Source organism: Lepisosteus oculatus, chromosome 14 (genome assembly GCF_040954835.1).
Source record: "Lepisosteus oculatus isolate fLepOcu1 chromosome 14, fLepOcu1.hap2, whole genome shotgun sequence".
Lineage (NCBI taxonomy): Eukaryota > Metazoa > Chordata > Actinopteri > Semionotiformes > Lepisosteidae > Lepisosteus > Lepisosteus oculatus.
Window position 1 is genome coordinate 36,957,778 of NC_090709.1, and position 26,386 is coordinate 36,984,163.

At 51.6% G+C, this 26,386-nt stretch overlaps 3 protein-coding genes and 1 non-coding gene across 4 annotated transcripts in view; 2 read left to right on the top strand and 2 right to left on the bottom strand.

The window, feature by feature from the left end:
- Positions 1-26,386, bottom strand: part of LOC138243445 (uncharacterized) — a 252,123-nt gene that overhangs the window by 177,591 nt on the left and 48,146 nt on the right. The gene's annotated exons all lie outside the window — the stretch shown is intronic.
- Positions 1-26,386, bottom strand: part of LOC138243370 (GTPase IMAP family member 8-like) — an 83,456-nt gene that overhangs the window by 16,012 nt on the left and 41,058 nt on the right. Inside the window, exon 2 of the mRNA XM_069198937.1 lies at positions 12,927-12,933. Within this exon, the coding sequence (XP_069055038.1) occupies positions 12,927-12,933 (7 nt within the window). The remainder of the gene's footprint in view (positions 1-12,926; positions 12,934-26,386) is intronic.
- Positions 8,188-8,259, top strand: trnae-cuc (transfer RNA glutamic acid (anticodon CUC)). Its single transcript has one exon. It is a non-coding gene; the product is annotated as a tRNA-Glu (tRNA).
- On the top strand, positions 18,456-26,195 carry LOC138243371 (GTPase IMAP family member 4-like). The gene is made up of 3 exons (XM_069198938.1): positions 18,456-18,555; positions 22,961-23,872; positions 26,065-26,195. Exons 1-3 carry the CDS (start codon positions 18,456-18,458, stop codon positions 26,094-26,096), a joined length of 1,044 nt encoding a protein of 347 aa, XP_069055039.1. The 3' UTR covers positions 26,097-26,195.

The following is a 26,386-nucleotide window of genomic DNA, read 5'->3' on the forward strand; positions in this document are numbered from 1 at the left end:
GTTCCTGAAAGCGCACACAGTATGTGGGCAGAGACGGGGGGGTCAGGTGTCATTTTTCTGAGGGGGGATATGTTGGGAATGACACCCACAGGGTTCAACTCGCTCGTTAATTAGTTGGTCGTTAATTGATCCCGGCTTCGTCAGCAGTTTCCTGAGGGGAGCCAGGGTATCGGCTTGTTCCCCCCTCCCACCCCTCTCTGTGTACAGTAGAGCCTCCTGGGCAGCTTGTGAACCCTGGGTCAGTCACTCAGAGGGCTTATAACAGCCCTGTCCGGGGAGGAGGGCTCCCGAGAGCGTCACTCGAGTGTCCCTTAAGCCCATTGGAGGAGAGGGCTGAGGCGGGACGTCACTCCACCGTGGTGGAAGCCCATTGGCTGAGAGGGGACAGGGGGGCGGTCCCTGCGAGAACGTTTGAAGTTTGAATTCCTAACGGTCGCGCTTCCCGCCTTTCCCGCCGTGAGGGCTCCTGCTCCGCCGCGGTTTCCCGAGTTTGAACTTATTTTATCATTAATAATTGGTTTTAGTCAGCTTTTTATTAGAATATACAAGCTTTCTTCTTTCCCGCCCTCATGGACGCCGTGTCTCTGCGTCGCCGAGCTGAAGCCACAGGTCAACCGCGGTTTGAACACGTTTCTATCACTCAATTCGTGTGTTTTTTTAAATATAATGTCGTCTAGAGCAGCAGTTTGTTCTTCACGGACGTAGATATCGGCGTCAAAGGAGTGGAAAAGTGTGCGTTTGCGTCAGTGTCATCAATATCATATGATATCAGTATTGTAACGCTAATATAATATAATACTGCGTCAGTATAATCGGTCTGACAGTTTTCGCCAGGCTGGGGCTCTTCAGCACGTTTATACACCTGTTAAACTTGACTGAGTCCAAAGTCAACGCGTTTCTGGACGTTTCTGCGCACCGAGAGGACGTTTGCTGTTCGTGTTGGAGACGGAAGATGTTTCCCGGGCTGTGGCGGTGAGTGGCGACTTGTCCCTCCGTTTCTTCATTGAAATCGTTCAGTCCTCAGGCTGATGAGAAAACAGTCATAGGAGTGAGAAAATGTCTGTGGCGAAATTGTGTAAAAGTGTGTCTTTATCATTGAGCTCGACGGGTTTGAGGTAAAATTGGGTCAAAAGTGTCGGTTTATCATTGAGCTCGACGGGTTTGAGGTAAAATTGTGTCAAAAGTGTCGGTTTATCATTGAGCTCGACGGGTTTGAGGTAAAATTGTGTCAAAAGTGTCGGTTTATCACTGAGCTCGACGGGTTTGAGGTAAAATTGTGTAAAATGTCGTTTTATCATTGTGCTCAGGGAGGGTTTGTGGTGAAATTGTGTAGAAGTCTTTTTATGATTGTGCTTATGGGGTTGTGGAGAAATTGTGGTTTTTGGGTGTAAAAGTCTTATTGTTCACACGTTGCTGCTGTGATGTGGCCTTTCGCCTATAGGTGGTGCTCTCTCCAGTCATTTTTAAATGTACCAGCCCTGATGGATGACTGTACACATCCTCAGTCAAGGGGAATATCTAATTAGTTACTCTCCAAATAGCATTTTTGTATGAAACATTTAAAGAAATCGACAACCGCTTTTCAAAACGCACAATAACACAGACTGGCATGTTTGACAACGAGTAAATAAGAGAAAGGCGAAACGAGAATTCACCATCACTTTCTGCATGTTTACCGTGACCTGTCGTGATCATGAGAAGTCTCAGACGCGTCTCTTCACCAGACAGTTTAATACAGCAGTTCTACATGGGACCGGTGTGAGAGTATGTGGGTAACAGTGATGGCTCTCTCTGCTGTACTGCTGTGGCCCTCCCTCCTGATGACACAATCGTCTCACACTTCACCTTCACAGACACAAGCTCCATGTGTTTGTGGTGAAATTGTGGGTCTGTTGGTGTAAAAGTTTATTATTGAGCTCACTGAACTGATCTCGAAGGCCACTTTAATTTCAGTTGGCTTCTGACATTTTGAGTGAAATGGTAGTTTTGTTGGTTTAAATGTGCTGTTTCTTTGACTTGCCGGCTTGTTTAGCTGATATTTGTATTTCCTCCTCCTGAAGGAAAGATATCAAGTGTTTTTTTAATGAAATTGTAGGATACCGGTGTGTCGAAGTGGCTCCGGTTTCGCTGTGGCTTATGTCAGATCCAGGGCTGATAGAAACAGTTTGATCAATAAATGAACTAAAAACCGGGATTCACACATTTGCTGCACTTCAGCTGAACAGAGACGACATTTTCAAACCGTCTATATTGGAGGTCTGCATCACCGCTGCTAAAATCGACAATGTCGTAAAAACGTGTTTTCGAGGTTTGCTTCAGTTCAGATGACACCTCAAATACAGTAATACAGTATAAAAATAAGTGACAAGAAATACGCTGTGCTGAAGCTCTGTATGATGACGTGTTCTTGCAGGTTTATTTGAGTTCAGGTAAAGAGAAATGAAAGTTTTATAAACACTTATTTCGGAGGCGTGTTTCACTCCAGGGGAAGTGAGCAGAAACTAAACCAAAGAAATGCAAGAACAGGGCGTACAGATGCGTTATGAAAGGGTGTTCTGGATGTGTGACTCACAAAAACTATATAAAAACTGAAAACGGGAGATCTGCAGGTTGTCTGTTAAACCTTGAAGTTTATTAAGTAGTGATCAGCAGTAACTTACTGGTTTGCCCCGGTTCTTGTCTTCCAGTTCAGGACTTGTGCTGGGGAGTGAGTGTGGTCTGTGGGCTCTGGCGGGAACAGTCACACTGTGGGGACGGGGGTATCCTGTTCCTGCTCTGATGTTCTCTCCTGGAACCTCCATTAACATGTGATCTCAAGAAAAGAGAGTGATTGATTGGCTTTGAGTGCCTTGTGAAATTCTCGGGGCTCGACCCCGTGTCTCGGCTGCGATGCCGTCGAGCGATCATCTGCTGTGAGTTCCCTTGTGGTGTCCCCATGTGACTGCGTGTGCCCGTGTCACTGCTGTGTGTGACAGTGGATTCCTCTCCGTCGCCCCTCAGGCGTTCCTGGGTCTCCTCTCCGTGGTACAGCTGGACTGTAAAGAGTGCGCTGGAGAGGATTGAGCTGCTGAGTGAAGGAGTGTGAGATGTGCTGAGTGTGAGACTGACGAGCGCAGGCGAGCGGCGGCTCTCACCTTCCTCCCGAACTTCGGTCTGAAACCTCATGAACGCTCTCGGCAAGGTCAGTCGGTCGGTGTCCTTAAATGTTTTGATCACCTGTTATTCCTCTCATCGTCCAGGCAGGGGTGTTGAGTTCCGCCCGTCTTCGGCACGTTCAGAGAGACCGACCCTGTGAGCGCACACGGTGGAGAGAGAGAGGAGGAGCAGGCCCCACTTCCAGCCTCCCGCTCTTTCACAGCCCCGTACCTGAGGACCAGAGCGTCTCTCGTCAGCAGGGCCTCGCGCCTGCAGGTGACTGAAGTGTGCTTTTATATACAGGTGAGAGAGAGTGCCCAAGAATCGTCAGAAGTCAACACAGTCCGTTAGAGATGGATGATGTCCAAGGTCACCCAGAAATAGAGCACGACAGGTCACTCAGAGGAAAGGTATTTTTCATTTTTCACAGGCGTATGGATCTACCAAGTACAGACGCCAGACAAAAAACATTGAAATGCGATTTGAAATTCACACTGGCGTGTTGAGAACTGTTCCTTAGAAGCGTTTGATCTGTGTTCAGATCTTCTGCTAAGGAGATGTGGTCAAGAAGGGCAGCGACTCCTTCTCTCGTCTGACAGCATGAGAGAGAGGCCAACATCAGTCTGGCTGGAGGTCTGGTGAAAGGAAAGCTTTGAATTTAGAGAATTTAAAATGATTTTTGTAGATTTTAAAACTAAGGGATTGAGTAAAACTAAGTTATTATTTTATTTCAGTTGAACTATTAGGAACAGTTATTTTATGAGTCATCCATAAAAATTTGGATGACTCAAAACTTCCTTCATCTTAACTGTGACAAGACTGAAGTCATGCTTATTGGCACCCCCCATCAACTTCGTAAAGCCAGTCCTGTAACCCTGTCTGTAGATGGCTCTGTACTTGAGCTCCAATCAAAATTGAAAAACCTTGGGGTTATATTCGATTCTGGCTTAACATTCGTCCCACATGTACAGCATACTGTCAAAACATCTTTTTTTCACCTTAGAAATATCGCAAGACTACGCCCTATGCTATCATTAACTGTGGCTGAAAAGCTGATCAACATATTTGTATTCTCTCGAATTGACTACTGCAATGCTCTGCTCCCTGGGGTATCTAAATCTACTCTGAACAAGCTGCAGTATGTCCAAAATTCAGCAGCCAGAATCCTGACCAGATCTAGTGCAAGTGTTCACATTACTCCTATCCTGGAGTCCTTGCACTGGCTTCCGGTCAAATTCCGCGTAGACTTTAAAATCCTCATGCTCACCTACAAGGCTTTACATGGCTTGGCACCTCAATACCTGTCTGAACTTTTATCGCCCTACTCCCCACCTCGCAACCTCCGCTCTTCAAATTCTGCCCTCCTTACTGTCCCCCAAGCCCGTCTACATTGTATGGGCGACAGGGCCTTCTGCTGCTATGTCCCCAAGCTCTGGAACTCCTTGCCCAAGGATATTAGAGAGTCACCTTCTCTAAACTCCTTCAAATCCAGACTCAAAACCCTCCTTTTCAGAAAAGCCTTTACTTAACTGCTTCCATTCTTCACCCCTCTGCTCTTCTTAATACCATCTTCCACGGTCTCCTCTATTGTTATTGTTGTATTGTTGTAATTATAATTGTGTCCTGTCTTGTGAAATTTTCTTATTTATTGTTGTAGTCTTCTTATTTATTGTTATTGTCATCCTGTAAAGCGCTTTGAGAAGCCACCTTTAAAGGCACTATATAAAATAAAGTTTATTATTATTATTATTATTATTATTATGAAAGCCGAACATTGTTCTGTGTTTTGGTTTTGTTTACTCGAGATTTAACGCAAGATGGAGTTTCCTGCAGGAGTTGTCGGGCGGTGCGGAACGTGTTCAGTGTCCTGCAGGAGTTGTCGGGCGGTGCGGAACGTGTTCAGTGTCCTGCAGGAGTTCTCGGGCGGTGTGGAACGTGTTCAGTGTCCTGCAGGAGTTCTCGGGCGGTGTGGAACGTGTTCAGTGTTCTGCAGGAGTTCTCGGGCGGTGTGGAACGTGTTCAGTGTCCTGCAGGAGTTCTCGGGCGGTGTGGAACGTGTTCAGTGTCCTGCAGTCCAGGCTCTCACTACGGAGCTCGCCAGTTTGACGTCTTGAGCGATTTTCCTCAGCCTCTGGTTTCTCTCCCTCACGATACTGCGCTCCTCTGACAGCAGTTTCTCATTGTTGGCGATCTTGGCGAGGATCTCGGCGTGCTGTCTCATCTTGCGCAGCTCGGCGATGCGGTCCTCGAAGTCCAGAGATTGGGAAGGAAACATCCTGAATGGCACGAAACCAGACAGTTGTTGCAGTTTGTTGAGAGATGCTTGGTGTTCTTCCGTTTTGGGACCAGCTCCTCGATCTCCGTGTTGAAGTTCTTGTTCTGCTCCATGTTGGCCTGTTCGTTTTCCAGACATGCCCTGATCTTCTTCATTTCGCTCAGCTTCGCCAGCCCGGCTGAGATCTGAGGCAGCAGCCTCACCATCGCCGTCTCCAGCCTCTCGCGGTCCTCCAGGACTTTCTTCGTCAGCGCCAAGTCCTTCCCCTCCGTCTTCTCCAGGGTTTGGAAAAACCTCTTCAGCTGCTTCACGTGGTTCGTCCAGACGATTTTCTCCAGCTTGTTCTCGTCCTCTTCGTCATTGTCCCTGAGCCCTCCCTCCCCTCTCGTTTTGTGTGTAAAGGGCGGAATTGTTAAATTCGAAGTGCGTCGCTTTGCCCTTCCGGTTCTTGCGGCAGAGCAGGCCCGCGTCCTTCCCGTCCACAAACGTGACGAGGATGTTCTCGGCGATGTCCTTCCCGAAGATGGAGAGGATGGAGTCAAAGACGTACTGCTGGATGGAGGTCAGCCGTGCCAGAGACGCCTGAACCACGAAGCACACGGTGTCGATGTGGTCCACGCTGCCGGGGCTGGTAAAGAAGCGCTTCACCTGCTCTGTGATCAGCTTGTCCCGAGAGAGTCCCCGCGTGTCTCCGAACCCCGGGGTGTCAATGACCGTGAGGGAGTAGGGGACGACGAATCCCTTCTGGTTGTGGAGCTCGTAGGACGTCACGATGGAGGTCTGACTCTCCGCCTGCGAGTGGTTGGTCTCCTCGTGGATCAGCTTGAATCGAAACCGGTCCTCCCACTGCACGCCCAGGATGTAATTGATCATCGCGTTGATGAGGGTGGTCTTCCCTGCCCCCGTGGCCCCCAGAAGGATGATGACCTTATTGTTCCCTTCTACTTTCCTGCCCAACGTGAAGCGCTGGAAATGCTGCTCGTCGGTGGGCTCCTGTTCCAGCGACAGCCTGTATAAGGAAGGCTGCCTGCGCTCTATCAAAGTGGAGAAGTTTAGGAAGTGGTCGCTCTGTACTTTAACACGACTGACGTCCCCTGACTTGACTCTGCTGTCCTTCGGGATTGTTATTGGAGTCTCGGGGCTCGGTGGACTCTTGCCTTCTTTGCCACAGTCGGAATAAACCCAGACGATGTAGGAATTTCCTTCCCCTTAGGTTCTCCAGAGTGCACACCCTCCCTCTGGCTTTGAGCTTCGTCCATGTTTTGCTGTCTTGCTCGTCCGTTGCCCCCTTGAAGACCTCTCTGTATTCAGCTTCGTAGGAAGTAACGCTGACTCCCTGTCCCACAGAGGTGGGCATGTCCCAGGTGACCGTCATGGAGTTTGGTCCTGTTGATTTCTGCTGAGGAGCTCCGGGGGGGGCTGAAGGAAGCGTCTTGCAGGAAGGAGTTGCGTCGCTGGTACAGCCGACTCCGGGTTTGCAAACCGCCCGACAGCCGAATCGATACGAAGCGTTCAGGTCCAGCCCCGACACGGTGAACTCTGGCTTGTTGTCATCGGTGTCCACTTCCCCCCAAGCTGAGTCGCCCGGCTTCTGGTACAGAACCCGATACCTCACGATCTCGCCGGCGCCGTACTTCGGCGGGCGGAACGCCAGCTGGACGGAGTCGTGCAGAGTTGTCAGCACGGCCGGTACCCCCGGCTGGGAAGGCAGCTCGAAGTGCTTGCTGGCCAGAGCCCCCCTTTCGAAGAGGTAAACGGAAGATCCGGTGTGGACCTCGTCGTCGATTGACGCCACACAGAACTTCACGTTCGGTCTGCCTTTGTTCTCTCTCTTGAAGTCTAGGAATAGTCTGATGTTCTCCCGCGTCAGGGCTGTGACTTCCCCTGACCTGAACCATTTTCCCCGTCTTCCCTCTGGCTCGAGATCAGGAGCTACCTCTTCCCCCGTCCCTCGTTTGGAGGAGGTCAGATAGCTTTCCAAGATGTTTAGGTATTGCTCCCTTTGCTTCAGCGATGTAAACGCAAAGCACACCACGTACTCGTTCGCCGAATCGCACACGACTTGGTCCAGGTCACTGCTGGAGGGGGCCACGGTGACGTCGCTCGTGATCTGCAGGTAAGATCTCAGCACGTTCAGCTCCCGCTCCTTGTCTTCCAGGAACTGCGCGAGCAGGGCGTTTCGGAAGGGGGAGCGCTCTCTTCTGCTCAGGTCGAACTAACCCGATGCTGACGATTGTGGCAGCCTGGGAGTCCAGTTTTGTCAGTGGGTAAAGCCAGACTGTCATGGGCACGGCGTGCTCTCTCTTTTCCAAGGAGGTGTGGGAGAGATGAATAGACCTTGATCCGGTCTTGGTATGTCACCGGATTCTTTTCAAGAGTAAAATCCCCGTAGAATTTGCAGTTGAACTTGTCCGCCTGCTGGCGTTCCTCGTCCGTCATTCTGAGGGATGCTTCGCCTTCGATCGACACACACGGGATCATCTTTATCACCACGTGCAGACTGCCCTGGACGTCTTTCTGCTTCTCCTCTGCCGAAACCTCCCGGACGAAGATGAAGAAGGCCTGCGCGCATTCAGAGCAGACGCCTTGTCCTCAATGATCTGGAAATCTGTGTTCGGCTGAGGACGCACGTCGATGTCTTTCTGCAGCATCTCGGCGTCCCATAACGTGATTCCTGCAGGGAGACAAGAAATAGAAGAGGTGTTAATGGGGCTTTGCAAGCTTGTCGCACTACAGGGAGTGATCTTTCAGCTGTGCTGTCAAGTGTAGCTGTAGCGTCCCTGGTGGTCTAGTGGTCAGGATTCGGCGCTCTCACCGCCACGGCCCGGGATCGATTCCCGGTCAGGGAATGTCAATACTCTTCTGGGGCGGAGTGATGGCTCTGTGGCTCAGGATCTGTTCCTGTGGCTGGAAGGTTGCCGGTTCAAATCCCGCAGCCAGCAGAGGAATCTGACTCCATTGGGTCCCTGAGCAAGGCCCTTAACCCCAACTGCTCCAGGGGCGCTTTACAATGGCTGACTCCTGACCCTGCACTCTCACCCCCAGCTTCTCTCCCTGTCTGTGTGTCTGCCTCCTGGAGAGCAAGCTGGGGTCTGTGAAAAGACACATTCCTAATGCAAGAAATTGTATAGGGCCAATAAAGCAACATTATCAACATGATCACATTATTATAAATCGTAATCAATGCGACAGAGATATAAGCGCAGGGCGAGGCATCCTGACCACGAGGATGAGGCTGAAGCCCCACCACTGATGCAGCCCTCCAGTGAGAGATTTTGGTTCAACAGGCCTGTTGGGTTATTCACAAGCATTTAATCACTGATCACTGATCGAGGGTGTGATGAGAGAGTCTGAGATTCACATTCCCTGAAGGGCAGACGGGAGATTTGGGCTGCCCGGCGCCAGACATAGGAACAGATGCTTGCTGGTTCCACGTGGTGAACAGAAGGATTTAATAGCGGGTGATAAGAATGAGGAACTCGGAGCAGTTTCAGTGGGATCGGGCTTCAATGCAAGCGTCCAGTTCTTCTGGTCCTTTTGTCACGACTGAAACAACGAGGATGAAAAACAAACACCGGCCAGAGCGATGGGAGCCTGTCGGAGTTTCCACTGTGGGTTAACGCTAGGGGACGACACTGCACTAGACTGGAGCCAGATGGGTATGACTGGAAGCTGGGGAGGAAGTGACCTCATCATTGACACTCTGTCTCAGGGAACACCAAGGACTGTGAACGTGGGGGTACAGTGCCTGACGACGCAAGAGGAGCTCAGTTGTGCCAGGCCTCCAGGGAGGGACAAAGTCCTAGGAAGGAGCCAGACTACCAGGCAGCATGGCAACCAATAGGATTCAGTAGCGTTCTGCAGAGTGTGGAGAGGGAGACATTGAAGGAGCTGCGTCTTTGATGTGTAGAGAAAACTTATCAGAATCTAAAGAGGGCTCATACAGCTCAGCTCAGTATAGCTCTCACCTGGAATCTGTCATAGAGCTGAAAGACAGTTCACCTCAGTGTGAATCTCTCACCTGGAATCAGTGTCTCTGTCAAGGTCATACAGCTGGAGACAGGTCACCTCAGTGTGAATCTCTCACCTGGAATCAGTGTGTCTCTGTCAGGGTCATACAGCTGGAGACAGGTCACCTCAGTGTGAATCTCTCACCTGGAATCAGTGTCTCTGTCAGGGTCGTACAGCTGGAGACAGGTCACCTCAGTGTGAGTCTCTCACCTGGAATCAGTGTCTCTGTCAGGGTCGTACAGCTGGAGACAGGTCACCTCAGTGTGAATCTCTCACCTGGGATCAGTGTGTCTGTCAGGGTCATACAGCTGGAGACAGGTCACCTCAGTGTGAATCTCTCACCTGGAATCAGTGTGTCTGTCAGGGTCATACAACTGGAGACAGGTCACCTCAGTGTGAGTCTCTCACCTGGAATCAGTGTGTCTCTGTCAGGGTCATACAGAATCCCCAGCTGGATCAAACGAGGGCATGACCCCAAACTGTCTGGATAGGTTCTGTAAAAACGTTTTCTAAACCTTGGAGTTGTACAGTTTTAGACGCTTTGTGATTGTGCTATCATAAATTACAGGAATTAGAGCCATGATCGGATCAAGGATAGGATCGGAGCCACGCTCCTCGCCAGCTCTCCCTCCTCTGTACCCAGCCAGTGTTGAAGCTGATACCGGAGGCACTGCTGTACACAGAGAGGGGAGGGAGGGGGGAACAAGCTGATACCCTGGGTGAGCTCCCCCGGTCAGGACAGGAGGCTCTACTGTACACAGAGAGGGGCGGGGGTGGGGAACAAGCCGCACAGCCCTGTTGTTGAAGCCGATACCCTTTAACTGATGACTTCCAGGCAGCAGCAGGGGCAGTCGATCACTCGGGATGCAGAAAGCAGAACAGGACACCTAGTTATCTGAAAATGTTACTTTATTAAAACTTCTACAAAAAGATTCACGACAAGAACCAGACGAACCCGAGAGCCTTCGACACGCCAGCGCCGCCCAGAGGCAGCGCGAGGACCGCAGACGGGGAACGCACCAACGTCTCCATATATTAGTGTAACAATCTGTCCCGTACGCTATGTACAACATTAGTAGTCGGCGAAGAAGAAGGAAAAAAACACAGACATCCAGTGTGTCACGACAGCAGTACCTACAGCGCCCACGCCCCTGGGGTAGTATTCACCCACCTGCCCCGCCGCCCTCACCCCTAACCCTCAACGCTGGCCGGCCGAGCCCCCTGTCCCCCAGAACACCCTGGACTGACTCCACCTGCTTCTGTCCTGCTCTGCACAGCAGCGCCCCCTGTGGCCAGAGGTGTGACGCAGCAGGGCTGAACCCCAACCCCCCCTCCCTCCCTTCCCCACCCCCTGCTCAGCACAGCTCCGCCCTCTCTCAAACTGGTGGGGCAAAACTGTAGCTGGAGGTGCGATACAAAAAACCCCATTTTAAGAATTAAGAAAAAATAAATAAAAATAAAATGAAAAAAATAAAAAAATAAAAATAAATAAAATCATAATTGGAATAAAACTCTTATTTACAGTCCGGACATTTCCAAAACACCAAAGCTTTTCAAATGTTCCGAGGTCATTATGAGATTTATCAAACAAAAATTCTAACGATATCCTGCTCTTCACCAACCCTTCAAACATCCTCACCAAGTCTACAGACCCGGAACCAGAGATCTTATTTTTCCGAGTCTTGTAGATGGTGAGTTTGGCCTGGCCCAGCAGAAAATTGGCGAGGAGGGTCTGAGTTTTTCCGTTTTTTTGTACGATCCACCCCAAACACGAAAATAACATCGTTGAAGGCCAGGCCAAGGTTGGTGAAAAGCCGGATCAGTACGGCAAACATGGGCGACAGGCGGGGGCAGGCGCTGTATCAGTGGAACACCGTCTCCCTCTGAGCGCAGAAGGGACAGGCGTCAGACACAGCCGGGTCCAGAACCGACACAAATGAGTTGACCCCAAGGATGGTGTGCAGGACCCTCCATTGCAGATCACCAGCCCTCTTGTTAAGGGGAAATCTGTAGAGGCTACCCCAGGCAGGCCGGACGTCATCCGGCACTCCCAGACAAACCTGTCTACACACCGCCATGAGTGTAGTCCCTGCGCGTCACACGCCCACTCCACGCTGCGCCAGTAGCCCTGATCCACGTCCAGCAGGTGGTGGAGCTGTGTGACGTTGGCGTGGACCAGTCTGCTGGTATAGTCCAAGGAGCGGCCCGGTTCTATGTCCATTCGTGGATTGTGTATTAACGGTTCTCTGAGTGTCCAGTATAGACTGGGCCGCTCCTCTTCTCTCTGCACGCGCAGATGCCGCCAGGCCTCCAGGAGACTGCGCTGGAAAGGCGGCAGTGGAGACAGGTCAACCCTGCTGGTGTCCATCAGGAAGAGCACACAGTCGAGCCCGAGGTGTCCTGCTCGACGCAGCAGGGTGAAGGTCAGCTCCCTCCAGCACAGCGAGGCCGGGCCGAACAGCAGCTTCTGCACTGCCTGCAAGCGAAAGGCGTCCACCCAAGTCCGGATGTCGATGAGTCCTTGCCCTCCGTCCTCTCTGGGCAGATAGAGAACGCCCCTCCGCAGCCAGTGCAGTCCGTCCCAGAAGAAGTCGAGGAGCGTGGCCTGCAGCTCCTCGACCAGTCCGGCTGGTGGCTCCAGACACACCAAGCGATGCCAAAACATCAAAGCCACCAGGGTGTTGACAATCAGAACCCGGCCTCTGTAGGAGATCACGCTGGCCTCATGCCCCAGGTGCACCCCCAGGTATTTGAGTCCCCCTCTGGTCCAGCTGAGCCTCTCTGGCAAGACTGGGGGACCCATCTCGCTCCACTCCCCCAGGAGTAGGACGCTACTCTTGGCCCAGTTTACTTTGGCTGATGATAGCCGCTGGAAATCATTCAAAGTTGTCTGTAGCGCCCTGACATCCTGTTCTCCTCTGACCACGACCATGATGTCATCAGCGTACGCCGAGATTTTGACAGTGGAATCGGGGCAGCCCGGGATGGACAGGCCCCTGATGACCCGGCGCAGCTGATGTAGCAGAGGCTCAATGGCAAGGGAGTAGAGCATTCCTGAGAGTGCACAGCCCTGCCTGACTCCCCTCCGCACTGGAAACGGAGCACTCAGCCCTCCGTTGACCTTTAGCACACTGAAGATGTCACTGTACAGCACCTGAATCATGGCAACAAAGACGGGGCTGAACCCAAAGGACCTCATGGTCCTCCACAAATACTGATGTTCAACCCTATCAAAGGCCTTTTCCTGGTCTAACGAAATGAGACCAGTATCTAAACCCAATAGTCTGGAGGTGGCCAAAACATCTCGAATCAGAAATATGTTATCAAAGATTGACCTTCCGGGCACGCAGTACGATTGGTCGGAGTGCACCACAGACCCCAGCACCACCTTCAGCCTGTTGGCCAGAGCCTTGGACAGGATTTTATAATCCACACACAGCAGGGCAACAGGTCTCCAGTTCTTAATGTCACACAGGTCCCCTTTCTTAGGCAGCAGGGTGACAACAGCTCTCCTGCAGCTCAGTGGCAGGTCCCCCTGCTCCAGACTTTCCAAATATACATCGAGCAGGTCAGGTCCCAGCACAGCCCAGAAGGCACGATAGAATTCGGCCGGCAGGCCATCGAGACCAGGGGTCTTGCCATTGCTCAAGCCACTGAGTGCGGTGGAGAGCTCCTCCAGGGAGAGAGGCCTTTCCAGCCCTGCCCTCTCCTCTTCGGGGACCTGTGGAAGGTCATCAAGGAACCTGCGTGTGCGGACCGAGTCCTCACTAGCCTCGATGGAGAAGAGCACTTTGTAGAACTGCATGGTCCTCTCCTGGATCTGCCCGGCCTCGTGCAGCTCCTGCCCTGTCTCCGAGCGCAGGCAGTGGATTTGTCGGCTCTGGCCCGGTTTCTTCTCTAGGCCGAAGAAGTAGCGAGTCGGGGCGTCTACCTGTGATGCACTCTGAACCCTAGAATTTAGAGCTCCTTGTACTTTTGTGTCCAGAAGGCCAATGAGTGATTGTTTTTGGGTGTGGAGGTCATCAATTAGCCTCCTGTCTGCACGACACTCCAGAGCCTTGTGGAGCTCCAGAATGTCTCTCTCCAGAGCCTTCATGGACTCACGGATACCTCTCGTGACACTTCCGGTGTACTGCTGGCAGAACTGGCGAATCTGCACCTTGCCAATATCCCACTACTGGCTCAGGGAGACAAAGTGGGCTTTCTGACTCCTCCATTGCTGCCAGAAGAACACGAGGCAGTCACAGAAGTGAGCATTGTCAAGCAGTTGGGTATTAAAGTGCCAGTAGGCACTGCGGGACCTCACTGATGGCACAGCGACTGTGCAGACAGTGAGGCAGTGGTCCGACAGGCCCACTGGACAGATGGAGCACTGCTTGATGATGCTGTAATGAGTAGAATCGGTATAGCCTGGCCAGAGAGAGGGTATTCCCCTTGACCTGAGCCCAGGTGTACTGCCTCGTGTCCCCGTGACATCTCCTCCAGATGTCAGTGAGGTCAGACTTGATGAGGATCCTGCGCAGCTCCCTGGCCGACGGGCCATGTGGCTCTGCGTGATTCCTGTCCAGTGTGCTGCTCTCTGTGCAGTTAAAATCACCCCCCAGGAAGACCAGCTCTTCAGGCTGGCAGGTCCCCAGTGCAGTCTCAAGCTTCCTGAAGAGGGTGACCCTCTCCCCGCCGTTGGTGGGTGCGTAAACGTTAATAAAAACAAAGGTTTTCTTCCCGAGAACTACTAGCACGAGTAGCAGGCAACCCTTCACCACCTCCTGGACGGCGATAGAGAGGGGCTTGAACCCCACAGAGAACAGCACCGCGACCCCCGGGCTCACAGGGGACCCATGACTGTACACGATGTCCCCCTGCCATTCCCGCTGCCAGGCGACGATGTTGGAGCTGTCGGTGTGGGTCTCCTGCAGGAAAGTCACCTGCAGGCTCTTTTCTTTGATAATCTCCAACACCGCAGCTCGCTTCAAAGCTCTCCGGCACCCATTGGTGTTCAAACCCCCTCTTCTAATGTCGCCCATGTTTGCGGAAAAGAAAAAAAGAAAAAACATAAAACACGAACAGACATGTAGCACGCAGAAGGATAGTGATGTGATGTGAGGGACAGGACTCATTCGTGCTGAGGTGCGTTTCGCGGTCCTGCCTTGATCTTACCTAAAAGGCTCTTCAGGCGCCATCTCTCCTGATCGCTGAAGTAATTCGCACCCGAGCCCCTCTTCAGATGGCGCGTCGCGGAGAGGACAAAGAGCTCGGTGTCGGGGAAAAAAGTCCTCGACCACAGTTCCCCTCTTACCTTTAGTTTTCTCTAAGAACTCCCTGATGCTCTGGAAACTGTAGCCTCCTCTGCAGCTCCGCCGGGCCGAGGAGCCCGAGGCGAGAGAGGAGTCGGTGAAACCGCCCTCGTCGTCGCTCCCGGACTCCGAGGAGCTCCGGGCGGCGGCGGCGGTGGCGGCAAGGACACTCCAGCGCGTCCTCACTCTCCCGGTGTCGGAGTCACACAGAGCTGCCCTCCACCGAGCTCTCTGTGCTGCGCTTCTTCTGCACCGCACTCTGCACAGATTTTTTCGTGCGCTTTCTCCGCGGCGTCTTAAAACCATCGTCTATTTTTTCAGATGATAATTCATTTCCTCCCCACACCGTGTCTATAGTTTTCGCTGGCGCTTGAGACGCGTTTTCCCCTGTCGGTGTCACTACCTGCTCTCTCTCTCCCTGACTCTCCTGAGCAGCGGGGCTCTGCCGCTCCCCTGCTCCGCCAGCGCTCGTCTCTTGCTCTCCGGTGTGGGGGGCTCCCTGCTCTTCTGAGGGCTGCGGTGGTCCACTCTTTACTGTCTGCTCTCCTGCTTGGGATGCCACCGGCTCGGGCTCACCTGCTCCCTCCAGCGATCTCCTCTCCTGCACCCCGGCCGTGGGCTCTGACTCCCCGCTGCCTCCCTGCGCTGCTCCGCTCCCCGCTGCCTGACGCTGTCGGCTAGCCTCCTGTGCGCCCTGGGGCTGAGGCTCCCTGCCCGTCTCTTCCTCCACCTCCGGGCAGTTCTTCACCACTTGCCCCTCGCTCCCGCACCTGAAGCACTTCATCGATTCCGAAGTCACGAATACAACGTAGTCACAGCTGTCAATCCGAAATTTAAGGGCCACATTGATCTCTTCTGTGGGGTTTTTTAAGATGAAGTGCTTCAGCTGCGGTGCCCTGCAGCCCAGAGGGACCCTCCTGATCGGGGAGACCACCTGTCCGTACCGGGACAGCTCCCTCTCCAGCAGCTCGTTCCTCATGAACAGAGGCACGTTGGAGAAGGTGATCTTTCGAGCCGGGGCCGCGAGAGGCAGTACCGGGGTGATGGTGCCGTCCAGGACGACTCCCTTCTCCACCAGGGTGTTTGCCAGATCGGTAGATTGCAGGAAAAAGACTATACCTCGACTCCTGCGGGAAGCGGACCTGATGTTCCTGCAGCCCACGACCTCCCCAACCGCAAGAACGCACCTCTCAAGCGGACAGAACTCCGCAGGGGAGATTTTCACACCATGGCGTCGAGTTAGTTTCTCAAAGGAGAGGTCTGGAGGATCAGAGCCTCCAGAACCGGCCATGATGAGAAAATAAACCCCGCTTTTCCCCCAAAAAGACAGAAAAACACAAAACTAGTGAAGAAACACCGCCACACGATCAAACCCACCGAAGCTCCGCCCACTCACTCACTCAGTCTCGCGAGAAACACAGAGAACGATAGAGAGAGAGAGAGACCTGAGAGAGAGAGGGGTTCATACAGACACAGTGGGACAGTACTGTGTTTAGCGTGTTGTCACAGTGGGACAGTACTGTGATCAGCGTGGGGCGCTAGTGTTCAGTGTGTCATCAGAGTGGCACAGTACTGTGTTCGGTGTGTCATCAGAGTGGCACAGTACTGTGTTCGGTGTGTCATCACAGGGGGACAGTACTGTGCTCGGTGTGTCATCACAGGGGGACAGTACTGTGTTCGGTGTGTAACTACAGTAGGACAGGACGGTGTTCAGTGTGTCATCACAGGGGGACAGGACGGTGTTCAGTGCGTCATCACAGGGGGACAGGAATGTGTTCAGTGCGTGATCCCAGTGGCACAGGACTGTGTTCGGCGAGTGATCCCAGTGGCAGAGGACTGTGTTCGGCGAGTGATCCCAGTGGCACAGGACTGTGTTCGGCGAGTGATCCCAGTGGCACAGGACTGTGTTCGGCGTGTGATCCCAGTGGCACAGGACTGTGTTCGGCGTGTGATCCCAGTGGCACAGGACTGTGTTCGGCGTGTGATCCCAGTGGCACAGGACTGTGTTGAGTGAGTAATCACAGTGGCACTGTAGTGTGTTCACTGTGAATACACAGTGGGACAGTAGTGTGTTCACTGTGTGATCACAGTGGGACAGTAGTGTGTTCACTGTGTGATCACAGTGGGACAGTACTGTGTTCACTGTGTGATCACAGTGGGACAGTATTGTGATCAGAGTGGGACGCTAGTGTTCAGTGAGTAATCACAGTGGCACAGTACTGTGTTCAGTGTGTCATCACTTGGGGACAGTACTGTGTTCGGTGTGACATCAGAGGGGGACAGTACTGTGTTCGGTGTGACATCAGAGGGGGACAGTAGTGTGTTCAGTGAGTAACTACAGTAGGACAGTACTGTGTTCAGTGTGTGATCACAGTGGCAAGTACTGTGTTCGGTGTCTGATCACAGTGCGACAGTAGTGTGTTCAGTGAGAAATCAGTGGGACACTACTGTGTTCAGTTAGTAATCACAGTGGCACAGTACTTTGCTTAGTGTGTGATCATAGAGGGGCGCTAGTGTTCAGTGAGAAATAATAAATAATAAAGTAAATAATAACAACGTAACGTGGTTTGCGGCACGTCTACCTAGGCTGCAGCTACTCCTGCATTATGTTTCATGTAAAAGTCTTAGCTTAGATTTTGTTTGCAAAAGACGAGCAAAATCTTTAAATGCAAATAACAAAAACTAGACACAACCGCAGTCCATACGAGGCCCCCTGCTACACTTTCACTGTTAATTCATTAAAGCCCATATTATCTGTGCTTTCCCTCACGATAAACAACTGCACCTGAATTGACACCTCTCTTCTTGCTGAGTCCTTCGCACAACAAACGAAATTTCTCACCGGTTAGAGACAACAATTCTAGTGGAGCATATCCTGTCTTTGACAGGACTTGTAGTGTTTTTAGAGAAACCAACAAGGTCAGTTCTATTTCTTGTGTTTATCACCGTCGGAAATTACTCTCCAGTTATCTGATTTGTACACCGTGTGTGCAGTTCTTGTGTGAAGGAGATTGTTACTAGTATTATTAGTGTTATCAGTAGTAGTATTAGTGTTAGTAGTAGTACTATTGGTATCAGTAGTAGTATCGGCGGTTCCTCCCGGGGAGCAGCGGCCTGTTTGTACTTGTGCTGACTCTGGGCATGATGCCCAAGAATAATTCCCAGATGTTCATTCTGTAAGTTGCTTTCATAATGGCCAGCAGCCCTATCACCCTGCAACTCCCAGCTGGCAGCCCCAACTGGAGCCCAGCAGGTGTGAGCCTGGCCAGTACCTGGAGGTGAGACTGCTGGGAAAACACTGAGGCTGCTGCTGGGAGAGGTGTGAGTGGGGCCAGCAGGGGGCGCTCTCACCCTGCAGTCTGTGTGGGTCCTGATGCCCCAGTATAGTGACGGGGACACTGGACTGTAAACAGGCGCCGTCCTGCGGATGAGACGTCAAACCGAGGTCCTGACTCTCTGTGGTCATTAACAATCCCAGGGTGTCTCTCGAGAAGAGAGGGGAGTCCGGGACTCGTGGGCAGAGACGCCCGTGTCGCCTTATCGCTCTGTTTGTTTATTGATTGATTTCCTGCATGGCTTATTTATTTATCTATCTTATTGACGGAGAGACTCGTGCGTCTTATTGATGGAGAGTATTTCAGTGAGAGCGGAGGTGGTGCTACTCTTCCTTCACCGTGAGGAACTGGAACGGTTCTCCATGATTTTCGATCGGTTGATTCCTGTTGCTCTCTTGTGTGGGAATGGCAGGCAATGTTTCTGCGTCGCTCAAGCAGACTCCCACGGACACGCCTGTGAGGTCGCGGGTCGTCTTCATTTTTAACCTTCTTGCGTTCATCGTGAGTGAGGGGGGAGGGGGGGACGGTTTCTCCTCTGAAACCGACTGAGGTCTTTGTTTGTGTTTTCTAAGTCTTTATTTCAACAGCAGAGATGCCCCCAAAAACATGCTTTAAAAAAAAAGAGAATTTATTTCAATAAAAAAGCGAATTTGACCTTAAAAGCAGGACAGGAGGGAGTATTTCGCCACAGTAACACCCAGAGGACTAAGACCACCCCTTGGTCCGAAATCCCCAGACCCCACCGGATCGCTCTCCTTTCTCCGCCTGGCCGTGGCCTGGGGTTCCTCATGAGGGAGGGAGCCCCCGGTCTCTGTGTGTTCTGTGAACAGATGAATAAAGACGGAGAAGCAGCGGTGTGGTTTGTGTTTGTTCTGGGGAGGGATTGACGCTGCAGAAGAGCCGACTGAGAGTCTGCGTTGGAGCCGGTGCAAGAGAGGAGATTGTCCTCAAACTGTACTCGTCCCCAGACCGTCACGGGCTCTGGGGGGGCAGCTCAGACAAGGGGGGAGGGGAGGGGAGGGGAGGTCGGGGTCAATCTGCGCTCAGGCATCTGCGGTTATCTGCGGGGGTCTGTACACAGAGAGGGGTAGGGGTGGGGAACAAGCTGCCCAGGCGTGTTGTTGAAGCTGAGACCCTGGCTTCTCTCCAGACCCAGCTGGGTGAGCTCCTCCAGTCAGGACAGGAGGCTCTACTGTACACAGAGAGGGGTGGGAGGGGGGAACAAGCTGATACCCTGGCTTCTCTCCAGACACAGCTGGGTGAGCTCCTCCAGTCAGGACAGGAGGCTCTACTGTACACAGAGAGGGGTGGGAGGGGGGAAGAAGCCGATACCCTGGCTTCTCTCCAGACACAGCTGGGGGAGGGGCGAACAAGCCGATGAGCTGCTCAGGTCCGTTATCTACTGTCTGACTCCTGTCTGCTCTCCTGCTCTCTCTGGTCCTCTGTTTCCCCGATCTGTCTCTCTCCTGAAGCAGTTCAGCTCTGGCCTCTGACTTCTGGTGCCTTGTCTCCCCCTGGCGGGGACAGCGCAGTACTGCAGCGCCTCATTGACTTCATAGATCCAGACGGGTGTGGACCCCAGTGTCCCGACCGCTGGTCAGTACAGATCAGGACACTGTGTGTGAGAGTAGGGGTGTGGACCCCAGTGTCCCGACTGCTGGTCAGTACAGATCCAGGACACTGTGTGTGAGAGTAGGGGTGTGACCCCAGTGTCCCGACTGCTGGTCAGTACAGATCAGGACACTGTGTGTGAGAGTAGGGGTGTGGACCCCAGTGTCCCGACTGCTGGTCGGTACAGATCAGGACACTGTGTGTGAGAGTAGGGGTGTGGACCCCAGTGTCCCGACTGCTGGTCAGTACAGATCAGGACACTGTGTGTGAGAGTAGGGGTGTGGATCCCAGTGTCCCGACTGCTGGTCAGTACAGATCCAGTACACTGTGTGTGAGAGTAGGGGTGTGACCCCAGTGTCCCAACTGCTGGTCAGTACAGATCCGGGACACTGTGTGTGAGAGTAGGGGTGTGGACCTCAGTGTACAAGGATACTGGTAAGAGTTGATCTGGGTATTCTGGTGTTTTATTTTGCTCTTACTGATGAACCTGTTCAGTTGGTGATTAACTTTATGAATCCACTAGGTGGCGCCAGAGCAGCGTCACAGTGAGGACAGGAAACCCGCCACCTCACATCAGCAGGAAGAGAAGGAGAGAGAGAGAGAGATGGCAGCGTGTAGGAGCTCAGCGCTCAGCCCTGGTGAGTTTTCTCTTGTTCTGCCTGTCAGAGTGTCATAAAGGGAGTCACTGAGGGTCTCTTCTCTGTCACAGAGCACAGCAGCAGCTGGAGAAGTGTCTTCCTGTCTGCTGAGAGTGTGTTCTGTCTGTCAGACACACAGGGTCTGAACTTGGAGATAGAGACAGAAACTGTTTTACTTTCACTTTCTCTTGACAGTGATCAGAGATCGGTACTGTCAACTCAAGCTGTTTGGAATGTACTAAATATTTTAATCAGGTGTTTATTTAAGGTAGAATGATTGATGTAAAACCTGACTGTGTGCTGATGGTATTGGATTCACACTGTTAGTATTCATGATGCTCAGACACGCTCAGATATGATCGTTTCCTGTTTGTTGCTCAGAGGCCGTGTTTATTGTACAGCTGATAATACCAGAGAGGAATCAGTACAGATGAACAACAGAGGAATTTATTTGGCCCATAATTAGTAGTGATTCCAGGTTCTCGTGCAGCTGTTTCTCCTGTCCTGACTGGGCAGCTTGTTCCCCCCTCTCGCCCCTCTCTGTGTACAGTAGAGCCCCATGTCCTGACTGGAGGAGCTCATCCAGCTGTGTCTGGAGAGAAGCCAGGGTATCATCTTCAACAACAGGGCTGGGCAGCTTGTTCCCCTCTCCCACCCCCCTCTGTGTACAGTAGAGCCTCCCACTCCTGATTTTAAGTCTTATTGTTGCTTTGAGTTTCAGTTTCAGTGTTAATTCTGAGGAACTTTGAGGTGTCAATATCTAACTGGTCTTTAATGATGACTGACTGTCACTGAGGATGTTGAATATTTTGTATATATTTATGGTTCACTATCTTCACCCTGTCAGTGTGGGACACTCCCTTCAGACTAAAGAGACTCAGTTCCTCCAACCTAACAGTGTGGGACACTCCCTTCAGACTAAAGAGACTCAGTTCCTCCAGCTTGTCAGTTTCACTGTTTTTAAACTAACATCATGCTAGTTCTCTTCAGTGTGGATCACAGTAGATAGTTTCTAAGCGATTTGAAACTATACAACACAGAGATTTCCCAGCCAGGTGGCTGAGTCCTAAACATTTCTTTATGAAATGTGACATTTTAGACTCACTACTGAAGAATCAGGACGGAATGAATGATTTTACAGTTTTTTACATTTATTTTAAAATAAGGTGGTATAAAGGTTCATTCTGAACACAGGAGTCCCATATGTGTCTGAACTGCCATTGGACACTCAGAGTGTTAGTGGGACTCTACAGGGTCCTCCAGAAGTATTGGCGCCCTTGGTAAAGATGAGCAAGGAAGACATTGGAAAAATGTCTGTGTTGTTTATCAGATGAGAGAAATCTAACCTTTCAGTGAGGTTAAATTATTCTAAGAAAAAAAATCCTGATGAAAAATAAACGTACTATTGAGAGAACAGTTAAAAATATATATACTGTATATATTATATAAATTGTAAGAATACAGAATAAGAATGTTGTAAGAATACAGTCTGATTACCTAACATTAAGAGAACATTTTTGTATACCACAGAGAATACACAGAAATATAATCTCAATAATCTGTGATTTTCCTCTCCCACAGGGCAGGGACAATAGAAAAGATATAGAGAAGTTTTTATCGTAAATTTGAAATGGGATGAAGAGTGAAGATATCTGTGATGAGAACTTTATCATGTAAATAATCTGTGATCTTTCTCTCTGACAGGGGAGGGACAGGCTGATGCCCATGAGGCACCACAGCGTCTCTCAGGGATGGGCTCCTCAGTTGATCTGTTAGTGTCAAAGGCAGCTCTGAAGTCCTGCAAGACAGGAGTGGGTGAAAGAGCCCATCAGCAGATCATTAGAACCCCAGACAAGAGCTGTTTCTGTACATCAGTCTGAAAGACTCGTCACAGCTTGTCTACAGATCAGTGAGTCTGTGACTGAACAGCAGCAGCCTGTTGTAGAATCTGTGTCAAACAGGGTGAGATGGAGAATTACTGAACAGCCTGGAGTCTGAATTCTGCTTTGTTAACAAAGTGGTCAAGACTGCAGGTCTCAGGGTTGAAGGGACAGTTCCTGACCGACAGACACTGAATCACTGCAGCTCAGCCCAGCAGTGGGGATGTGGTACCAGGAACATGAGGTGGAGTTTATTCCACTGACAGGTGTTGAGAAGCATTAAGCCTGTTTCTCTCTTGTCATCCTCTGATAAAGACACAGTGGACTCTGACTCTGGACTCTGGGTGTGGTCAGTTTCAGAGTGAAATACCAGCAGGATGATTGCACTGGACTGCACTCTCCTAGAGTGCTGTTCTTCACTGGGGTGAAGAGATTCTCTCTCCTTCAATTAATGTCTTTCTACACTCTGCCCCTGTAACAGTACAGTACTGCAGCATGACTGTTGTTGCTTGAGGCCAGTATATAAACACAGACTTTTCAGATGAAACTTGAGTCACTTTGAAAAAATAGATCTGACACAAGGAAAATTCATGAACAGCAGGTAAAACTATGTAGTTAGTTGATACTCAAGGTTAATTCCCAGATGTTCATTCTGTAAGTCTCCTTCATACTGACTTTTTTAGTTTTCTCTTGAGCAAACTGAACCCTTCTTATCTGTGCAGAGGTTGGTCTCCTCTCATGTCTAACCTGCCTGATGCTCCTGTCTCTCCTCCTGTTGCAGTGAGTGAAGTCGAACCCAGACTCCAGTCCCGCCCCTCTGAGCTGAGACTGGTGCTGCTGGGCAGGACTGGCGCTGGGAAGAGCTCAGCAGGAAACACCATCCTGGGCTCAGAGGAGTTTGACACGGAGGGAGTAACTGAGGAGTGTGTGAAGAGACAGGGTGAAGTAGCTGGGAGGCAGATCACTGTGGTCGACACTCCAGGCTGGGATGAGTGGCTGATGAGGAATGATCCTCAGCAGATCAGACAGGAGGTTGTGCGCAGTGTGTCTCTGTGTCCCCCAGGACCCCACACTCTCCTCCTGGTGATTAATCTGGACTCAATCACAGACTGGAGATTTGTGAAGGAACATCTGGAGCTTCTCAGTGAGAGAGTCTGGAGACACACAATAGTGCTGTTCACCTGGGGGGACAGACTGAGAGACACAACCATTGAGAGAAGAAGGAAGGAGCTCCAGTGTCTGATGGAGAAGTGTGGGAACAGGTATCATGTTCTCAACAACAAGAACAGGGCAGACCGCACTCAGGTCACAGAGCTGCTGGAGAAGATAGAGGACATGGTGGCAGGAAACTATGGGCTGTACTTCACCACTGACATCAAAGAAATAAACACTGAACTGGAGAAATATATCAGACAGAGGGAGGAGAAGAGACAGAGAGAGACAGAGGAGCTGAGACAGAGGTTGGAGGAGAGACAGAGAGAGACAGAGGAGCTGAGACAGAAGTATGAAAGAAGGGAGAGAGAGAGAGAAGAGGAGCTCAGACAGAGGTTGGAGGAGGAGTGGAGCAGGAGAGAAGAGGAGCTGAAGGAGAAGATGAGAAAGACACTGAAGGAAGAGGAGCTGGAGAAAGAGACAGAGGAGCCCAGACTGCCTGTCAAGAGGAGGAACAGTAAAGACCTCAACCCTCTCAACAGTGAGTGTGATTGATGCTGTATTACTGAGTCACTGATCTAACTGGTCACCAAACTGAGAGATTCAACCATCTTGTGTCCTGTTAGGAATTAAAATCATACTGTGCAGTGTACTGCGTTACTAACACAGTGGCACAAAGATCTGTGTCTGTTTAAATCCTCTGTGCTGTAATTGAACTGTTTTCTCTCAGGGAGATGAGATTTAATCCATCACACAGCAGCTCAGTCTCTGTAATCTGTTCCTCAAGACTGTCAGACCAACACTCAATCAATCAAGGTTTATTGATCGATGCACGAACAGTACAGCACACAGCGGTGTTGTCAGCATTGAAATCTGCGAGCTCGTTAAAGGCTCGTTAAGAAGGATAGAAGAGTTGGAGGACAGGAATTTATAGGGGTTAACATTGGGATACAACAGATTACACAACTGCAATTCACAGATTGTGTGGAACCAACACAAGGATAGGAGGTATTTAGGTGTCCTGACAGTAGTAAGGTACAGGGTAGGAGGTATTGAGGTATTTAGGTGTCCTGACAGTGGTAGGGTACAGGGTAGGAGGTATTTAGGTGTCCTGACAGTGGTAGGGTACAGGGTAGGAGGTATTTAGTGCTCTTCGTAGGTGTCCTGAGAGTGCCAGTGCCCCCTGTCAGTTCAAGGAGGTAACTGCAGGTGTCTGCTGTGGTTGGCTGTTCAGCAGTCTTACTGCCCGGGGGAAGAAGCTGTTCTGACACCTGGTGGTCTTGGTCTGATACTTCAGTACCGTTTTCCAGATGGTAGTAGAGAGAGCAAGTTGTGTTTAGGGTGACTGGGGTCCCTGAGGATGGACCTGGCCTTCTTGAGGCATCTAACACAATAGATATCCTCTGTGTTCAGTAGTGCAGCCGGTAGTGTTCTGAGCCAGTGTCACCACCCTCTGGAGGACCCTGAGCTCGTGGGCGGAGCAGTTACCACACCAGGCAGTGGTGCAGCCGGTTAGGATGCTCTCAGTGGTGCAGCTGTAGAAGCTGGTCAGGATGTGTGAAGGCAGGCTGAACTTCTTCAGTCTGGGGAGAGAGAACAGGCGCTGTCTTGTCTACGGGGTTGGTGTGGTGGGTCCAGGTCAGGTCGCCTGTGATGTTGACACCTAGGAATTTGACAATCTGGACCACTGCGGACCCACTGTTGTGAATGGGTGCCTGGTCTGTTCCTGTGGTCCACCATCAGCTCCTTAGTTCTGCTGGTGTTCAGAGAGGGGCTGCTGTCCTGACACCATGCTGTCAGCGTTTCTACCTCCTCCCTGTAGGCGGACTCATCACCGTTCGTGATCAAGCTGATGATCGTTGTATCGTCCGCAAACGTGATGATGGAGTTTGTCTTGTTCCTGGAGACGCAGTCATGGGTGAGCAGGGAGCAGAGGAGAGGGCTGAGTTTGCAGCGCTGGGGAACACTGATGTTCAGGGTCAGGGTGGAGGATGAGTGGGGCCAGCAGGGGGCGCTCTCACCCTGCGGTCTGTGTGGGTCCTGATGCCCCAGTATAGTGACGGGGACACTGGATTGTAAACAAGCGCCGTCCTTCGGATGAGACGTCAAACCGAGGTCCTGACTCTCTGTGGTCATTAACAATCCCATGGTGTCTCTCGAGAAGAGTAGGGGTGTTACCCCAGTGTCCTGGCTAAATTACCCCCCTGGTCTTTACCCATCATGGCCTCCTAATAACCCCCCTCTCTGAACTTCATCCCTCTGCTCTCCTCACCACTGAGAGCTAGTGTGTGGGGAGAGGACTGGAGCATCACCCAGGTGGGGCTGCACACTGGTGGCAGTATTGGGATCCCCATGACCTGTAAAGAGCTGCACACTGGTGGCGGTAGTGGGATCCCCAGGACCTGTAAAGAGCTGCACACTGGTGGCGGTAGTGGGATCCCCAGGACCTGTAAAGAGCTGCACACTGGTGGTGGTGGAGGGGATCCCCATGACCTGTAAAGAGCTGCACACTGGTGGCGGTAGTGGGATCCCCAGGACCTGTAAAGCGCTTTGAGTGGAGTGTCCAGAAAAGCACTATAGAAGTGTAAGCAATTATTATTATTATTATAATGACTTTTAAGTTAAGTTTGTCAAGAAATGACTTGAGCAAATTGTACTCCTCTTACCTGTGGAGAGGTTGGTCTCCTCTCATGTCTAACCTCCCTGATACTCCTGTCTCTGCTCCTGTTGCAGTGAGTGAAGGGGACCCTGCAGTCAAACCCTGACTCCAGCCCCGTCCCTCTGAGCTGAGACTGGTGCTGCTGGGCAGGACTGGTGCTGGGAAGAGCGCAGCAGGAAACACCCTCCTGGGCAGCACACAGTTCCCCTCCCGGCCCAGCCTGTCCGCGGTCACCCAGACCTGCGAGAGACGCAGGGGGGAGGCTGCTGGGAGGCAGCTCTCCGTCATCGACACACCAGACCTCCTGGACAGCAGGGGGCGCCAGAGGGACGTGTGTCTGGAGGTCCGGAGGTGCCTGCTGCTGTCCTCCCCAGGACCCCACGCTTTCCTGCTGGT

Coding starts and splice junctions, on each gene's coding strand:
- LOC138243371 (XM_069198938.1), top strand. CDS start 18,456: ATGGCAGGCAATGTTTCTGCGTCGCTCAAGCAGACTCCCACGGACACG. Junction 18,556..22,960: donor CCTTCTTGCGTTCATCGTGA/GTGAGGGGGGAG, acceptor CTCCTGTTGCAG/TGAGTGAAGTCGAACCCAGA. Junction 23,873..26,064: donor AGACCTCAACCCTCTCAACA/GTGAGTGTGATT, acceptor CTCCTGTTGCAG/TGAGTGAAGGGGACCCTGCA.